At 38.2% G+C, this 20,037-nt stretch overlaps 1 protein-coding gene across 1 annotated transcript in view; it reads left to right on the top strand.

Moving 5' to 3' along the window:
- Positions 1–20,037, top strand: part of Lekr1 (leucine, glutamate and lysine rich 1) — a 107,067-nt gene that overhangs the window by 51,346 nt on the left and 35,684 nt on the right. Inside the window, exons 5-7 of the mRNA XM_048345859.1 lie at positions 826–1,001; positions 5,605–5,790; positions 17,168–17,249. Of these exons, the coding sequence (XP_048201816.1) occupies positions 826–1,001; positions 5,605–5,790; positions 17,168–17,249 (444 nt within the window). The remainder of the gene's footprint in view (positions 1–825; positions 1,002–5,604; positions 5,791–17,167; positions 17,250–20,037) is intronic.

Genomic DNA, 20,037 nt, shown 5'->3' with positions numbered 1-20,037 from the left:
ACTAGAACCAGTTCCTTCCTAGGTTTCCTCCCCCCGCCCCCCCCCCCCCGCCCCTTAAATGTTAGTGCTATCCAGTGTATTTTCCCTAGCTCTTTCCACTTCCCCATTATTTGTCGGTTTATTTGTCGGTTAATTATTTGTTGATCACATGCACTGTGGTAGATACTAAAGAGATTATGAGGCACAAGAAAGATGTCTCTACCCAATAGATCTTCATCTCATCAGAGACATAAATATTGACCAAGCAATTACACTCTTCTGGTCGCAGTCATCTTTGTACTGAATACTTCCATGTCTGTATCTTGTTCAGCAATGAAGGAAATGATAAGCGGAATATCTGAAGTAATAAAATAAGATGATAAAAATGAGTTTATTTTGAACTGTGGTATGTGATGAAGCAAAAGTGCTAGCTCAGGTAGTACTGTTTGTGGAGTCATGGTACATAGAAGAATGTTGTCACCAAATAGATTCTCATTTATTCTCTGACCAAATTTTCTACATTTGGTCTAAATTTTGCACTAACCCAATTTTTTTCTATAAGCATTTGCTGGTGAATTTTAAAAGTTAATAGGATAAATGTAAATGAAGGTAATTATATTTTTGTAATTAACATAGTACAAAATGGAACTGAGTTGACATGCTTATACACCCAACCAACCAACATATTTCTGGTTTATATCTGTTGTCCTATTATAGCATGAACAACACATTTCCTTTTCAAAGTTGTCCTCATTTAGACAGTAGATTATATGATTAGTTTAAAACCGTTTGAATAAATATGTCTTATGCTTACTTTATTTTAAAAATTCTAATTTTTCATTGCAGTCAAAAATTATCGGAGTATAAATATTTCTGGAATAAGACTCTTTCATTATTTACTTTTACCAAAAGAGAACTAAGCAGTATTAAAAATGAAATATGTGATAATTTTCAAATCTGGACTTCATTGAAAGGAGAAGTTTCTCTACAAATTAAATCCATAAGTGAAGCAGCCTTGGCAGGTTTGTTATGTGCCTTTAAACATAATTGTTCTTTTTTGTAAAAAAAAAAAAAAGAGTATTTTAAGTAAAGAAATAATGCCTCATATTTGGTGGGACTTGAGACTCACTTTCTAAAACTATTTGTGGTTGGTATAAGAGATGAACATTAACATTTAGTCACCCTGAAATGCAGTAATTTTCAGCTGCTCCAAGGTAAGTCATAATACGTCTATGTTGAGCAATGGTCAGAAGTCTGATTTCCCTGTTAAAGGAACCAATTTGAGTTTTTAAAATGTTTTTCTCTTAATGACTAAGTAGTCATATTAGATTGGCCTCCAACAGATAATAACTAATTATAGACAACAAATAACTATAAACACTGGCAAATAACAAAATCAAACACACTGAGGAGGGAATGTCAAAAATTGAAACAAGTCTTATTAATAAGTGAAAGATGCCATCTGAAAAGGTTACAAACTGTGTTGTTATGACTACACAGTCTTCTGGAAAAGGAAAAGCCCTGGGTCAGTAAATAGGTTAGTGGTTGTCAGAAGTCTGAGGCAGTCCAGTGGTGCACACATGTTATGATGCATTTGTCAAAACTCACAGAATACACAATACCAAAAGTGAACTTGAAATTGTGAATTCTGGGTAATAATAATAATAATGTGTCACTACTGGTTTATCAAATAAGTTAATAGGAAACATCACTGTAGTTCAGGAGATGTGTTTATATATGCGTGTGTATGTGTATATGTGTATGCATGTGTGCAAGGACAAGAAGTATATGGGAATTCTCTTTTTGCTTACTTTCACTATGACTTAAAACTCTAATAATATTCTATTATAACTGCTTTAGATATTGAAAGAAGGAGAAGAAATGTAAATTCCCTTTTCCTCCATGCACAGAAACAAAACATCTGGTAGAAATATGTATTCTTTGGGACCTGAGGACTAAAGGACAGAGACGAGGCAGCCATGACATTAGGGATTATCTGGAGAAAAGATCCTCAGAGAGGCAGAGCTTAAGTTTTGTATATAGTCCAAATGTCTGGCTTATTCCTGAAGTACCTGCATATAAGGAAGAGTTTATGCAATTCACAGAAAACTAACAGTTGATATTTTAGCAGATACTTTCCTTGGGGGAGACACATCATACAATTTGAAGTTAGCTCTAAGAAATGCTTAGTAAAACAAGACAAAAAAAATCAACATTTCTCTGAAGAAATGTAATAGTTACCTAGTTTCTATAACAAAATGTCAGTGATGACCAAAAGACAATCCAAAATTACTGTATGAAAGAAATAGAAAAATATGGCTCATCCCTGGAAAGGGTAGCCAGCCCGAAGAGACCAATTTCTGATTGCTGTAGATGAGTCAGAAGCTTAGAGATGGAAATGTATGCACATGAATCGTGTTCAGTTCACCAATGAGAGCTTAGAGAACATGACAGATGGGTGTGTGGGCTTGAAGTTTTATTATCTTCAGAGTGTTTTTCTCCTTAGTACTGTGAGCACAATCAGACCCCCAGGGGGTGAGGGTACAAACGTGTAAGTACATGCAAAACTTGACAGGCGCAGAAGCTTGCCATTTAGAGCTTCTTTGATCACTTGGAGCACATTCTACCCCTAGCAGTTCTCATAAATACATAAACATGCCCATTCAAAAATTGGAAGTTTAAGAAAATATTCTATATCTTAAGGCCAGCCTGGGCCATAGACGTCTGTGAGACTCTTATTTCCAATTAGCTAACAACAAAAACAAACAGAAGTGGAGATGTGACTCAAGTGGTAGAGCACCAGCTTTGACTGAAAAATCATGTGACAGCTTGAGGCCCTGAGTTCAATCTCTAATACCAGCACACACAAAAAGAGGCTTGGGGGCTGGGAACAGGGCCTAGTGGTAGAGTGCTCGCCTCGTATACGTGAAGCCCTGTGTTCCATTCCCCAGCACCACATATACAGAAAATGGCCAGAAGTGGTGCTGTGGCTCAAGTGGCAGAGTGACAGGGGCAGTGCTCTGGCCCTGAGTTCAAGGCCCAGGACTGGCCCAAAAAAAAAAAAATAGGCTTATTTGATATCCTGTTCCAAATATTTCTTCCTTTTGGATGTGTAACTAGTGATGTATTAGAAACTATGTAGAAGCTTTACTCAACAGCCTTTATTTAGACACAGAACAGGTTTACTTAGCTCCTATTCTAGGACATCATGGTAGAAATTATGGAGGCAATAGAAAAGGAATAAGCAACTTCCGGTGCCCTGAAATAATGTATAGCCTAGCCTATAGTAGATGACATTTATGTGTGATTAGTGCAGTTCAAATGGGTAAACTGGTGTGAGTTCCAGGAAGACCATGGCCACATCCATATCAGCTAGCAAAGGTTTCTGTGAAGGGGCAGCATTTGAGCCTTGATAGACCATGCATCTGGGACAGGAGGAGCTTCTTCATGAGGTAGTGCTGAGCTGGTGGGGTTCATCATTTCCAAACTTCACACTTGGATACAAGTAGTTGACTGTATGAAGGCGAGTGCAGGATTGGATTTTGACACCAGGGTATGAAAAGTTTCACCTCCAGAACTTCCTCTGCTGGGGTCCGTGCTGGAAATATTGTAGCCCCTATTCTCTTTGAAATTGTGCTGTACTTCATGAATATGTGAGAATGGAATATATTTTACAAATGTATTTATATTACAGTCTTGTTCTTTTAATGTCAGATAAAAAGTCACATCGACACTAGGACTTATTTTAGACAGTAGTGTTCACTAACAGAGTCAGCTTACTAACCTAAGCAGAGTCATTCTGGCAAATGATAAGTAGGTGACAGTGTGTGTTCCCTTGCAGTGTCATTGTGACTTAAGCATAGACACGTACAGTTATCACATGGTACAGTTTATTCCACCATAATAAGCTACCTCTAAGGCTACAAAAATGCTCAGGAAGACTTGGAATATGAGAACAACTAAAACACTTCACTTTTGTTAACTGTGTCATATGTATGTGTGTGCTTTGTTTCTGTAGTACTAGGGTTGAACTTATGGCCTTGCATATGCTAGGCGAGTACTCTACCATGAGCTATACCCTCAGTCCCCATCTTCTTTTAAAACTTTGTATGCTAGTATGTTGTTAATCACCTTCTGAGAAATGGATGTGTAGTCATGCATTTTTAGAAGTAGATTGGCTATTCTTACGGGAATGGGATCCCCACATAAAATAAGCATCGGACTAACTTAGAACCCTAGACCTTAGAACCCTTAGACCTTGCCAATGTATTTCTATAGGTTTCCTAATTTGAATAAAAACAAGGTGAAAAGTTGCCAGGCTCTATTCTCAAGCCACAAGTCTATGATCATGCCACATTTTCCTTGGACCACATTGTTCATCCAGCTCATCACGGTCCCTTAGGGTGTTCATTTCTGGGCTGTGGTCTTGCTCACTGCTTTATTTTTCCTATGATCATTGGCTAGCCATATTGCATCTGCCTCTAGGTCTGTCCTATCCTTCTACTTCTGGTCTTTCCTGGTCCATGTAGCCATAGTCTCTGCCATGGAAGCCCCAAGATCAATAAACCAAGACAATCTCTTAAGAAAGCCAAACATATTTGAACCCATCCTGCAGCCCAGGTGGAACTAAGCAAAGAAGAAGATGCCAAGTAAACGCTTAAAAAAAATCACACTGTCTGGATTTTCACATAGAAGACATCCTCATGTATTCAACACACTGTGGTTATATAAATCTTATACTATTATTACTTATTGTATTATGTTCTTAGCTTTCCATGATGGTTTATGGCAGCAGGGATGATAACTATTCTGATGGAGTTAATATTCCATGTATTTTTTTCAATTTTTTTATAAAATAAGCACACTTAAATCTAAGATATTAAGCTTAAGAAGTATTAAGCTTTAGTAGACAGAGTAATGACAAGTAATTGATAGGCTCTCATTTTGAGAGGCAGAGTGTTATTAGAACTGTTACATTATCTTAACAAATACTTTCTGACCTTAAATTGATTCATTTTAGATACAGCTTCCTAATCCTCTCTTCCCCACCCCCACCCCCATCCATACCATCTTTCTTCACAGTTTCTGTAGAATGATTCCTTGTGGCTGTCTAGAAGAGTTACTGAGCCAACCTATGCTAGCACATTTAAATTTGCTTGTCTGAATCATGTTGCCAAGAAAGCAATGTTTTTTCAATAAAATTCAGAGCATTGCATAGATAGTATGTTTTTCAGTCTTCTGAGTCTGGTGGCATGTGCCTCTAACAGTCCTCAGGAGTGGAGGCAGGAGGATCGGACAACTGCAAGCTCCATTCTAGCCAGGAATATACAGCTGGACCTGTCTAAAACCAAAACAAAACAAAGCAGCATTGGAATTTAGTATTACAATCATTAAAATGTTTCATGCTTTGTTTAACAATACAGCCCTCCCCCCATCTCTCTCTGTCTCTGTCTCTTTCTCTTTTTCCTTTTGAGAATCACTATTGAACTCCAATTTAACCTTTTGGTTAGGTGTCATAATCTGAAAAGATATCGCTCATGAATTTATTTTCTAAAAGAAGACATTTCTCCAGAATGTTTTAGGATTCATTATTGCTCATTTGTAAACTTTGAATTTTCTTTACAGAAATAGATACGTTAAACAGAAGTTTGACAGCATCCCAGAGAAATAAGGTATGCCTTGAAGAAGAAATGAAAAATCTCAAACTGTTATCAGATGCAGCCATACTAAGGTCTCAGCAGATTCAGACATCTAGACAACAGGAGGTCAATTTGCAAGCCAGATGCTATGATTTGCAAAAGCAAGTACTAGGTAAAGATAATTTATTTATTTATTCCTCTTGTTAGCAATAGTCATAAAAGGAAATGTCTAACTTTTTTCTTACAATCATAAGGAAGTCTTGTTCTAATTGATTTGCCTTGCAAATATCTCTCAAGTGATCTCAGTGTCTGTGGTGGAGGTTTGCTATCACCCTTTCTGATTTGGCTGTCTTAAGCCTTAAGGCTGAAATGGGTGGAGATATTAAAGACATCTCAAATTCAAAGCAAGGACTTTAGAAGCAAAGTGGGATTTCCTTTGGTATACAGCCTCCCTCAACTCTACCACCACCCTGGCCTAGTATGCTAAAGGAAAATTCAACTGATACTCTTATGTAAGGGAAATAATTTTTTTCATTTTAAACATTGCACTTCTTTTTTTTTTCCTGCCAATCCTGGACCTTGGACTCAAGGCCTGAGCACTGTCCCTGGCTTCTTTTTGCTCAAGGCTAGCACTCTGCCACTTGAGCCACAGCGCCACTTCTGGCCGTTTTCTATATATGTGGTACTGAGGAATTGAACTCAGGGCTTCATGTATACGAGGCAAGCATTCTTGCCACTAGACCATATTCCCAGCCCTAAACATTGCACTTCTAAAAGTTAAATTTTATGAGCAAAGTGATTAAGCTTTAAAAACCTAATGTTGAATGTGAAACTAGTAAGTATGGTGTTCTATATGCTTTTTTTGTCAGTCATGGGGCTTGAACTTATTCTGGGCACTGTCCCTGAGCCTCTTTGTGCTCAAGGCTAGTGCTGTACCACTTTGAGCCACTTCTAGTTTCTGAGTGGTTAATTGGAGATAAGAGTTTCAAGGGGATTGTTCTGCCCAGGCTGGCTTTGAACTGTGATTCTCAGATCTCAGCCTCCTAATAGCTAGGATGACAGGCATGAGCCACCCTTGCCTGGCTTTCTATATGCTTTTAAATGTAATTTTTCATGTATATTTACAATTTCTGTAAGAAACATAACTTTTTCATCTTGCAAAGATGAAACTTTATGCCAATTAAACACTGATTTCTTCTCTCCAGCTCTGGGTAGCCACCTTCCTACATTCTGCTTCTGAGTTTGATGTCTTTAGAGTCTACATGTAAGCAAGATTCTTGGTGATAGATTAGCTGTGTCTGTAGGTTGTGTGTTTAAGCAAGGTTGTTTGGTGACTGATGGCTCTCTCTCTCTCTCTCTCTCTCTCTCTCTCTCTCTCTCTCTCTCTCTTTCTTTCACTTAGCATGACATAGTCCAGGTTGATTAATGTTGGCTACCCATTCCAGTGTCACTGAACATGTCGACTGTTCCTACCTTTGACTGTTGCAAATAATGCTGAGATAAACATGGGCATGCAAATCCACTGTTGCCCTAGGGGCCATGTCATTTTACATTCCCACCCATGTGTGTGCAGAGGTTCCAGTTTCTTTACAGCTTCACCAGCAGTATTTTCTGTTGGTCATTTGTATAACTTCCTTAGAGCATGGTGTGTTCAAATCCTTTGCTCATTTTCACAATGCAGTTATTTGACTTTCGTTGTTTGGTTATGGAAGTTTCTCATAAGGACTGGATCAGGTATGTGAACCTCCTGTCGCCAGGTGGCCCTTTCACTCCAGCTATTGTCTCTTCCCATACACAGACATTTTAAAGTTTGCCACACTTCCTTTGCTTTCATTTTGCTTTGGCTACCTGTGCTTTTGATGTTATACCCCCCAAAATCACCATCAAATTCACGGTGCTGGAGCTTTTCCCCTGTATTTTCTTCTTAAGATGAATACTAACTTTTTTGTTAATCCTGTGTTTTTCTAAATGAAAAAATTGAAATTTGTGTTTAGGTCTTTGTGAAAGCTTTGTAAATTATAGGCCAATACTGTCCAACTTTCAAGGAATAGAAAATTGTAATTTTAGGGCTGGGAATATGGCCTAGTGGCAAGGTGCTTAGCCCTGGGTTCGATTCCCCAGCACCACATATATAGAAAACAGCCAGAGGTGGCGCTGTGGCTCAAGTGGCAGAGTGCTAGCCTTGAGCAAAAAAGAAAAGAAAAGAAAAGAAAATTGTAATCTTACACAGTATTTGTATAATAACCAGAAATTGGGATTCATTTCTTAAGTCCTTCTATAAGAACAGAGAAACACTATTATCAAAACCAAACAAAGAGATGAAAAGAAAGGAACCGTGAGGCTTGTTTACTTTGTGAACGTGGGTATGGCGTGGTTCAGTGTTAACCAATGGGAATGAACAGCATTGCTTTATGCTGAATACACAACCAACTCTTGGGACAGTTCCTTCGAAATATGAAGTAAAGTAAAATTCTCTGCTTGAGAATCCTTGCAAATTTCTCCAAGCTAGAAAGTGCTGAAGCCAGCTCTGTGCCTAGGCCGTCCTGTTGAAGTGTTCACTCCCTTCCCCACCAAGTCACATGCACAAGTTGTTGACATCTCATTGCCAGGCACTGTGCTAAGAACTGACATTCATGTTCTCATTTAATTCTCAAATCGCCCTGGAAGTAGAAAACATGTATTACCCTCTCCATACTAGTGAAGAAATTCAGCTTTAGCAAAGTTAAGTGGCCTGTTTCAGGTTATACAGCTATTGAGAAACAAAGGTAGACTACGCCTTAACCACGACAAAGCCCAGATTAAAGGAATTCATTGCTCCATTGCTTTTGATACGGCGTTTCTAGCTGAAGCCGTGTGTGTGTGTGTGTGTGTGTGTGTGTGTGTGTGTGTTATTTAATAACTTTTCCCAATGGAGCTTGGCATTTTGGAATCTGGAAACCATTTCTTTAGGGATTTTTCAGGGGACTGGACATCAGAGATGTTCATTAGAATAGGTGGCCCCACTTCCTAATGGGCCTCCATGCAGAGAAGGAGTGAGCTTAGCCTGCTCCTCCCCAGCCGGCCTCCCGAACAAGAAGTGTAAAGGCTTAAGGAGGCAGGTTTTAACAAATAACCTCACCTCAAGAGAGCCTTGTAACAATGTGGAGCTACCTTATGAAGAAGTGGGCTGAATCTGGCTGGGGTCTGACTTTCAGGAAACCCATGTGTTAGACTAAGGCTGGAAGGCTTTGCTCTGGGCTCTACTTTGCTGTGTCATGATTCTAAGTCCGATTCTGTGCCCCTGCTTTCAAAATTAAATAAATGCAGAGACTTGTACATTGTGTTCCCTTTTCCTTCTTAAATACCATTGAATAATTTCAACTATGAATCAATAATATAGCATAAAAACTATGATGATCATTATGTTGCACACTAAAGGCTTTTGATTTATTTCTCCCATATCTTCTCTTTGTGTAGCTTTTTAAATGTATAGAGACTAACCATTTAAATATGTGCTAATTCCATCTTACATAATTTAATAGTGGTAGAAGAGCAAATAATGGGTTGTCCATGTCCTTCTAATCCTTGATGGTAAAACTTAATCTCTTACAGAAAAGTAGACATGAAATAAAAATTTGAAGACTACCATCTTAGCTCCCTTTTAAAAGATTTGTTTATATAATTTTGGTAATTTTATGTTTATCTCACACTAATATTACTTCCAAAATGTACAATTTATCCCAATTGATAATACTCCTCTCAGAGGTCATCATGACCCACAAATCAGTCCACTAAAGTGATTTCCCTTCTACCTGTTAGGATGAAGTGTCCTTTGCTTTTTGTCAGTAGTCACAAATATTAGAAGACAGAGTTCAGATAAATTATTTCAGCATTAATCTCCTTAAATGTATTTGACCAAGCCTCAAATGAAAAAAAAAACCTGTTAGCCTATTTTCTTTCAGTAAGCTGTTTGGCCTTATTAATAATATACAGATATTTTCATCTAATTATTTTGCATGCATTATTTTAAGATCCTTACTGATTTTTTAAAAAAACAACCAGCATTATAAATTTCAGCAGTTTTTAAAGGGCATATACCTTGATCTAACTTTATAGTATTTCTATATTTTTATCACCCTTATGCATTCCCTAACACCACCAATCTACTTTGTCTCTATAGGTCTGCCTCCTCTGGGCACTTCACACAAATAGAACCATGTATATGTGGTCTTTTGTCCATTAGCTTAATGTTTGGGAGTTTTATCTGTGCTGTAGCTCTAACAAAGTAAACAATAGTCAAGATGTGACTCAGTGGGATGTGATTCACTGGGAAAAAAACTTTTGAGAGTAATAGTTCTGTTTCTGGTACTGTTTATGCTTTCCAGGCCCTTGGACAAGTTATGAATCTCTCTGACTCAATTACTTTGCTTATAAAATGGAAACAAGGTATCTTTCATTTCTAACCTCACATGCTAAGAGGATGAACAGCAGAATGGAGTAGCATCTGAAAAGCTATATAAGTACAGAATATTAAATTGTATTTCACTTTATTTTTTGGTAGTCCTCTCTGTAATTCAGTTTGATAATAAAAACTTAAAAAAATAAATACATGCATTTATAAAGAAAAAAAAAAGAAATGGGGCTTGAACTCACAGCCTCATACTTCCTAGCCAGGCATTCTACCATGTGAGCCACACCTCCAACTTGAACTTCATTTTCAAGGTGTGACAGCAAACCACATGTGTGTTTAGTATAAAAGCATTAGAAATTATTTTGATTTTTTTTGTCTTTAAGTAGTTGTACAGAGGAGTTTCCATTCATAGAATTCCTTTAGTTACTTTAGTCATGAAGGTAAACTATACAATTCTTACCCTTATCTATGAAATTTGTCAAATGTTGTAAACTCTGTAAATCATAATTATATTCCTGTAATATAAGGCCGGTTTAATGTTCAGAATTATGTATACATATGTATGTGAATATACTAAATTTAAGTCCATTTTTACAGGAACAATTTTGGAGTGAAAGTAGTGGTCCTTCATTGATCAAGATGCACTCTGTTCATAAGCTGCTTTGTTGAGTGGCAGCTCCTTTGTACAACTACTTAAAGATAGCAAAAGAATTGCTCAATTGAAAAACATATTGGTCCTTAATAGTATGTAATCTATTTATGAATTTTAAAGTATTCTGATTGGGGCTGGAAACGGCTTAGCAGTAGAGTGCTTGCCTAGCATGGATGAAGCCCTGGGTTCCATTCCTCAGCACCAAGTAAACAGAAAAGGCTGGAAGTGGCTAGGTGTTAAGTCCAAGGCCCAGGACGAAAGAGAGAGAGAGAGAGAGGAGTTCTGATTGTCTTCTTAATTTGTTCTAATTCACTGCATATCCCAGACGGTGCTGCCCCACCCCACAAAACTTCCTAGTTTCCACTTAAGTACAGATGTACTAAATATCAACTTTTTAGCTCTACGTTGACACCTGCTCTAACATGCAGCTTGTTACAATCGCTAAATGTTATTTCAGTTCCTTCTGGGCACAGTGCAGAAAATATTAGACACACTTCAAGAATATATGTTTCAAAGCAGATGTGAATCGAAATTCTGTTAACATAAACTCTAAAAATGAATTTCCTAAGAGGCGATCCCACTGCGGATTGGCATTTAGGAAGCACTTCCTATGTGCCTACCACCCATCTACCCCTTTCCATACCCGAGGCCATCAAGCGCTCCCAGGAGTCTGCCCAGCGGGGGCCTGCCCCACCCACCGCCCCACCCACAGGGAGACCAGGACGCAGGCTGCACGGGCACGCAGAGCCTGCATCTGAAGCCGGGCTTTGGCCCCCCTGCCCACCTCCCTTCAGTGAGCGTAGAGTGTGTTACAGAGTCGAGACTTGATTCTCCTGTGTTTAGCTATCTCTGCCATGTAAACATTTCTTATTGAATTTTAAATTTAGCATTGCATTTTTAAAACATAACCTGGATATCTGAGTGTATCACTTGTGCCCGCTGTTCTGAAACCTGGGTTCGTTTTCCTCCTGATGGCACCTTGGGTCAGATTATGTTCATTTTTTAGTATTATCTTTATCAGGAATCTTTGAGTCTAAACTATCTTTCTATCATAAAGGTTATATTTACTCTTTCCCAAACATTATATTAACTTAATATGCCCTCCAAGTGACTTTTAAATTTTTATATCTTCCTATAAAATGGTTAACTTTGAACACCTTTTGTATTTGTAGTTTCTGGAACTGTTCAGAATAACGGAATTCTCTTAAAAGACTAATTACCCCAAATCTGACGCCTGTGTAAAGCTATCCAGCAAGCAGCTGGCTTCAAATGAAGAGAGGCTAAGAGCTCCTTGTTATTTAGTTCATTTAAAATCATTTGCTTCTTATTTAATAACTGCAAAGAATGCAGTCATATCACAGTAGAATGTGCTGTTGTAAATTCTGGATTGTTTCCATGGGTCCGCCTTACATCTGCATGGTGTTTAAAGCCAGTGCTTCCTTTCTTTTTGCAGGCTTTCAGGGCCTTTGCTCATAATCCAATGTCATGCTGAATGACAGAAAATTGAAGTTGAATTTATTTAAACAAACAGAACAATACACTTATTTAGGAACTTCTTGCCTGAGAAACTGAAGGAGCTGTTTCGTGCAGGTGGCTTAATCTCTCGGCCGCTTATCCTGTGTTCCTTTCTTTATTAAGGACAGGAACTGGGCACTCTGCTACTGGAAACAAAAAGGCGCCTCTAGTCTATCAGAACCTGCAGTAAACCCATGCCATGCCTCTCTCAGAGCTGCAAGGAGATGGCCTGTGTCGATGCTGCCTTGGGGGGTTGGAACAGTAATGCTTAGCATTTCATAACAGAAAATACAACTAAAAAAGAAACAGCCATGAAAACACGTTACTCAGATCTTAATTATATACTAGGAGCTTTTTAACTTATGGATCGGTCATAATGAATCTTTTTCAATTCTGTAATATCTTCTTTGCTTTTACAAAATGATTTATTTATTAACATTACTTATATTTCTAATTTCTGTTTATTCCATATGACAGTCTTTGGAAGCTCTTGGTTCTTTGGTTTTTTTCTTTTTTTTTATGAAACATGTACTTTCCCGTTTTTTAGACTTAGTTGCTGTAAGGTACATGCTCTTGGGGATGTGGCTTCTCACTGTTTAGCCACTGTGCATTACAGGCTGAGCTCTCTGTTTACTCTGAAATAGAGGAAGAACGGGAGATTTAGGCAGACAGTGGAGAGAAACGCTAGAAGTCAGGGAATAGTGGCACCACTCATTTTGCTCTGAACCTAGTAAGTTCTAGAACTAAGATGCATAAGCATATTCAAATGTGAGCCTCAGAATGCTTTTATGTTTCCATTTGTTTGTTTTGAGACAGGGTCTTGCTCTATATCCCAGGCTGGCTTCAAATTAAGGATCTTTCTGTCTTAGCCTCCTGAGTTTGGGGGGATTATAAGAGTGTCCCAGCATACCTAGCTCAAAATTCAAAACACTCGGGGCTGGGGATATGGCCTAGTGGCAAGAGCGCTTGCCTTGTATACTTGAAGCCCTGGATTCGATTTCCCCAGCACCACATATACAGAAAATGGCCAGAAGTGGCACTGTGACTCAAGTGGCAGAGTGCTAGCCTTGAGCAAAAAAGAAGCCAGGGACAGTGCTCAGGCCCTGAGTCCAAGGCCCAGGACTGGCAAAAAAAAAAAAAAAATTCAAAACACTCTTTTTTTTTTTTTACATACACATCACAGGTTTTATTATGCCCAAATTACGTTAGTTGAATTTAATTGGACAGTTCCAATTTACTGTGTGTGCAGTCTTTATACTAGCTCCAAGACTGAGGATGACTTAAGCTTTTACAATTGATATCACAATTAAACATGAACTATTTACATGAACATTAAAATACATTTATTAAACATAGCTTGGGTGAAAAATGTAAGATTTTTCCATATATGGAAACATTATAAGAGCAGCTTTAAGTATCTTTATTTTTTAAAGAACAAAAGCCCTGTTTTCAAAAAAATAAGGTGCAATTTTGGGAAAAAATTTATATATAACTGAATTCACATAGAAGGAGGAAAAACAGAACATGTTAGAAGTTAAAACTTCCTTTTCAGTTACTTGATCTGAAAATAAGACAGAAACTAGGCCAAAACACTGGTTTTTAATATTATAAATATTAGCCTTGAATTAGTTGCTATTTTTCTGTCTACTAGTCTACTAACTCTCTCATAATTGAGAATTAATTGCATAAAATTCATGTATCAGACACTAATTCTTTGGGGTTTATTTTTAAGATAATTCTTTTTTTTTTTTTTTTTTAGCTATAGCTCCATTTAGAAGTAATGGCATGAAATTTATCTCTCAGGCTCCGATCCAAGCTTCATCCAGTTGTACACTGACAAAAGCACCCAGGGACACTTAATAGAAAGGCATGATTGTCTCTCTGATGTCAGCCTCATAAAATTAGTCACAGTGCCACCACATGTGGCTTAATATCTTGCATTATTTATATTGCTTTTTTTTATTAGAGTACATTAGTCTTAAAAGGGCAGGGGGTTCTGTTATGACATGTCTGCACACATGTATTATACAATGCATTCCAATCAACCTCCCTGCCTGGTCACTCTCCCTCACCCAGTCTCTGGTTCTTACAATTTCAGTAGGTTTCATGGTTCTATTTCTATATACGCAAACAAACGACTTCAGCCCTATTCATCCTCATTTACCATCCCTCCCTTGCTAACCTAGCCTCTCCTATGAACTTTCAACTTTCAAAAACATAAAATCTCATCCACCCTTTGGAGTTAGAAATTCTACCAGGTTGCAACATCATTTATTCAAAATAACAACCCTTATCTGTCTTTGGAGATTCTGGCAATGTGATACCTGACCCGTGGCTGTGCCAACTACACCTTTATGGGCAAATATCATGTTCCCTTGATACTTGTTCCAGCCTTTTTGGTTCAGAGTCAGCATGAAAGAAAAAGACTTTGGGATCAGGTAGACACTGAGTTGAGTTGAACTAGCTGTGTGAACTTTGATATATTAATTGTGATCCTTAGAGTCTGATCTGTAAAAATCAATGTTGTACGTGCCAGTCACGGGAGCAGTAACTAAGAAATGAAATGGCTCAGGAACAGGCATAGTGTGGAGTGCCCTGGAACACAGTATGCTGCCAGTAACCAGTGCCCTCCTCCCCACTGCGTCCCCAGCCTTCAGGCTGGTCCCGCATGAGAACCCTCCACAGTCCACTGGAGCTCAGCAACAGAGCAACCCTGACAGAACGCTCACAGCACTGCCCTTATGGAAAGATTCTTCTCTGTGTCTAGCTTGGTTTCTCTTATCTCCCACATAATGATGTCACTAGATAAGTGGAAAATATGTATCCTACAGATATGATCGATTTAGGAAGTCCATCACTGGAACTTGTCCTGAACATGGACTCAGAAGTCTAACTTTGTCAGCTAGACGCTGACTGACAGTAAGGCACTAGGCAAGGGTGCCATGTTTTTCTCATCTGAAGAATGGGGCCATTAGCACGGCATGTACATGGCAGTGAATGTGAGAAATGATGGTCAAGAATACAGACATTAAGAGAAAGAATACAGATATCTTATTTAGAAAGATGGAGTGTTTAATAACTATAGTGTTCACCATGACAATTTATATTCCTGAATACCTAAAAAAAAAAAAAACGGTAAGAATTAGGCTAAAACATATGTTAAGAGATTCATGTAGTTACGCTACACTGTGTCCATATTTCAAAGTATATCATACATCATGAAACATATTTTTTTTTTGCCATTTGTGAGACTTGAATTCAGGGCCTGGACACTGTCCCTGAGCTCTTTTGCTCAAGGCTAGGGTTCTACCACTTTGCACCACGGCACCATTTCTGGGTTTTGAGTGGTTAATTAGAGACAAGAGTCTCATGAGGACTTTTCTGCCCTGGCTGACTTGGAATCTCGATCTTCAGATCTCAGCCTCCTGAGTAGCTAGGATTAAAGGCATGAGCCTTGGGCACCCAGCTTAAAACATAATTTTTATGGATTAAAATAGTTAAAACTAGTGTATGTGAATGCATAAGCATAAAGATTTGCACAAATGTCCAGTAAATTCTAATCAGAACGTTTATTTCAGATGAGTTTATTTTCTGATTTAAAGAACTTGCTCTTTGTAAAACAAAGAAGGCAAATCAAAGACTTATACACACGTTTGTATATTTGTGTGGCTTCATAAACATTTTAAAGTTTAGTGTAAACTATGTTATTAAGAGCTGGGTGCTGGTGGCTTACGCCTGTAATCCTAGCTCCCTAGGAGGCTGAGATCTGAGTACTGTGGTTCAAAACTAGCTAGGGCAGGAAGGTCCATGAGAGACTTATCTATAATAAACTACCAAAGAAAAAAAAAGCCAGAAGTTTAGAGCTGTGACGGAAGTGGTAGAGCTCTAGCCAACTAGTCTTGAGCAAAAAAAAAAAACACCTCAGGAAGAGCACTCAAGTCCTGAGTTCAAGCCCTAGGAGCAGCACACATGCACACACACACACACACACACACACACACACACACACACACACCACATACAATTAATAATAAAATAAAAACTAATGTATATATTTAGAGTTAAAACACTTGAGAGGGATGCAACAGTTTTTGTAATTCTTGTGTTTTAAATTATTTTTTCTGAAAATCATCTTGTAAGTTTCTTTTTTACCTGAAGTTATTCTCCAAAAGAGGACAGTTGGGCTGTCCTTCACAGGGACTGGGATTCAGATCTCAGTTCTGAGCAGCTCCTGATGGCAGAACTTAGGTAAGTCAAACCATATATTCTCCCCACATTAGGCAAACTTTCTTGAATCATCTTCTTCAAATTCTGCCTATAGTTCCTAGTTCAGGATTTGGGAATCCATTTTTGGACAGTATTATTTTAGCTTTAAATGCCATCAAAATGCCTTTTACATGCTACCAAGAGTTAGTGAATTTTTGCCCATGAATCTAGCAGGTGATTTATCTATTTCCATTCTACCTGGGGGTCTCATCAGTGTTCCTTGCTTCTGGACCACAAAGGTAAGCTCAGGCAATCAAGTATTTCAAAAGTGATATATATATATATATATATGTAAAATCAAAAATACATCTGTAAAAGTGCTGGAGGTGTAGCTCAGTAGTAGAGTGCTGGCCTAGCAAGCACAAATCCCTGAGTTCAAGCCCCATTACTGCAGGAAAAGAGAGTGGGGGGGGGAGGGAGAGAAAGAAAAAAAAGCAAAGAAAGATGTGCCTATCTGTTCAGCTACATGAGTTTCTTTTGAAACATTAGTAAAACTTAGCATATGAGCTGTTTGCAAATTAGCATGCTAGTAGGGGAAAGAAGAGGTCAACAAATCAAGTCTCATTAATCGGTGGGGTCTTAGGGTGGGCAGGGATGAGCGGTTGATATGTAAGTTCCATATGGCCATACAGGCAGGATTGGAGTCACATTTAGAATATGGAGTAATTCATGACTATCTGGACAGTGGAACTGTAATGATGAGATGGATATGTTATGTCATTCCAGATTTACAGTGTCAAGTGGAGGCACTTGGGCTGAAACTGCAGAGGACAGTGATGGAGTTGGACAAGCACAAAGAAATGCTCATGTAGGTTGGTGATGTGTAAACAGCATTGCCCTGATGATGTCATAACATTTATTTAGGAAAATCCCAGGACATGCCTGGGTTCTCTTGGCAGTGAGTCAATTGGTAGATCACAATTTATGATCACTTTCCTTTGCTTCTCTGCTGGCTTAGATTATATGTTGAAGAACCCATAAATACATTTAACTATTCTCTCCTTGAGAAACTTACCAATTGATTCACAACCTTTTGGGTAGGATCATATATGGAAACTGAACTCCCTATATAGGAGACTATGTCTTGTGTTTCAAATGTAGTAAAATTAACACGAAATACTCTCTGGACTTTTTTCCTTTTATTTCTTTATTGTCTGTCCACAAGAAACAATACTGAAGTTGTTTCTTGAAACTACCAATTTTAGGTTTAAAATAGATTTAGTTCCTTAGAAATAATGAGCAGCTTTATGTATCATTTAAGTGAGAAATACAATATTGGAAAGTAAATGGAAGAAAAAGACCTTATAAAAAACTCAGAGCATGATTTCTGTTAAAAATTAACTCTATTTCAGAAATTATACCATAAACATAATATAGCTACAATTATAATACTAAAGTAGAATGTACATTTGAAAAAGCAAATTCTTTTACTTTGTGATACATCATCTAGTAGCTCTGGTTTTCAGTTCCTGTATTTTAGAAGGATGGGCCTCATAAGAAATGCAAATATTTAGGATGCTTAGCAACCAAGTATTTGTTTTGATCATGGCTATTCCTAAGAACAATCTATTTAATCAAATACCCAACAACATAAGGAAGAAAAAATTCCAAAAATACCACATCCAGTTAATATATACTTAGGTTATTTGTAGCAAAATGCTTTCACATTACATTTTCATTATCTTTAAGTAATTGCACAAAGGAAGTTTCTGCAAAGGAAGTTTCTGCGAGATAAGAACCATGGATACAGTTTTTTTAAATTGGTATTTCCTTCTCTCCTAACATATCATCAGGAAAGGTTTTGACCACGGATTTCTCATGGGGAAAGCTGCCCCATCAGGCCACATCTCCTGGGTAACACCTGCTCCTAGAGGATCAAGACATGATGAAGGAGGAACTCATAGTCACAGCAAACACAGAATATAGGGGTGGGAGTACTTGCAAAGTTAGGGGACATGATGGACATAGAAATAGGCTTACTGGAAAAAGAAATGAAGCTTGCTGTTTTTTTGTTTTTTACATAAATTGGCTTTTTCCAGAGTAGGCTTGTGCGGAATCCTTTGTGAGACACCCCACTTAATGTTAGCGCCTGCTTTTGTGGGTATTTGTAACATTCTATGAAAAGAGTTGTGAGAAATGATTAGTTGAGGTAGAATGGAGCTGAGGAAGAGAGACACTGACTCACTGGTGTCCATCAAGCTAATTCCTTGCTAGAACTCACCATATAACCATAGAAATGCTGGTACTGTTGTTATAAAGCTAGTACTTCTGACCCATACATGACCTTTCTAAAAGTTAAAAAATGGAAGGAGTGCCCATTTTTATAAAGTGTGAGTTATGAAGGATGGAGCCACTGAGAATAGCCCTGTGCTAGAGACTTTTCTTCATAAAACTATATAGTATCTAAATATTTGAGCATAAATTTGGTGTGGATTTTAACATAAGGGGAAAAGGCAGATTATAAATGGGTGAGACTTTTTGTTTTCCTCTGAGGTTTTAAGAAATAATTCCTATGGCTTATAAAAACATTGTTATGCAAGTGCAAACAGAAATCTTTATCAATTAGGATGCTTTGAGCTGCAAATGTCAGGGTTAAGTTGATCCTGATTAGCAGTACCATCTTGGTGCTCTTTGTGTCTCCAGCCTGCTTACTTCAGCACTAGCTTCAGCCCAAAGCTAGGTCCCTTGTGGCCAGGAATGACCTTAGTTCCAAGTGCCATATGTAATGGGGCCTCTCAGATGTGGGACAAGTGAGACACTAAAAAAAAAAAAATAGCCCAGGGGCTGGGAATATGGCCTAATGGTAAGAGTGCTTGCCTCATATATATGAAACCCTGGGTTCGATTCCTCAGCACCACATATATAGGAAACAGCCAAAAGTGGCGCTGTGGCTCAAGTGGCAGAGTGTTAGCTTTGAGCAAAAAGAAGCCAGGGACAGTGCTCAGGCCCTGAGTCCAAGGCCCAGGACTAGCAAAAATCAATTCATTAATTAATTTTAAAAAATAGCCCAGGGCCACCAAGCAGCCCTCTCTTACATCTCTTGGTTAGAACTCTTCATATACCGTCTCCTAAAGGAATCACTGGTAAGGGGACCAGACCTGCAGTGAACTTAGGCCCAGTAAAAGCCTGAGAGCAGATGATAATGGGGACTCGGGGCCAGAAGGAAAACTAGTAAGCCAAGAGTGGTTGCTCAGTGGCAGAGCATTAGTGATGCTCTGAAAAGTTCCTGATGAAGCTGTTTATGCATGTAAAATTCCAATTTAGGAAAAAGTAAAAGCCATCAAGGCTGTGAAATGCAATTTTATTGATTTTACATGTATGTATATACATATATAGAGAATATGAAATGTACTTATTGCTTTCATGTAGATATGAAATTATATACACGTATATCATTTCCACAGTGTGTGTATGTGTGCGCTTACACACACGCACACGTGAGATATGGACTTGAAACATTCTCTGTTATTGAGATGTAAATATCAATGTTTTGGTTTTCTTCTTGTGTCTTTTCACTTAGAGGCTTTTTTTTTGTCTGGCACACACAGGTGGTCTAGTGCCATTCCAGTGTTAACGGTAGCTCTGCTGGTCACACG

The sequence above is a fragment of the Perognathus longimembris genome, chromosome 5, assembly GCF_023159225.1.
Source record: "Perognathus longimembris pacificus isolate PPM17 chromosome 5, ASM2315922v1, whole genome shotgun sequence".
In the NCBI taxonomy this organism is placed as follows: Eukaryota; Metazoa; Chordata; class Mammalia; order Rodentia; family Heteromyidae; genus Perognathus; species Perognathus longimembris.
Note: the sequence above shows the minus strand (reverse complement) of the source record. Positions and strands in the feature narration are given on the sequence as shown.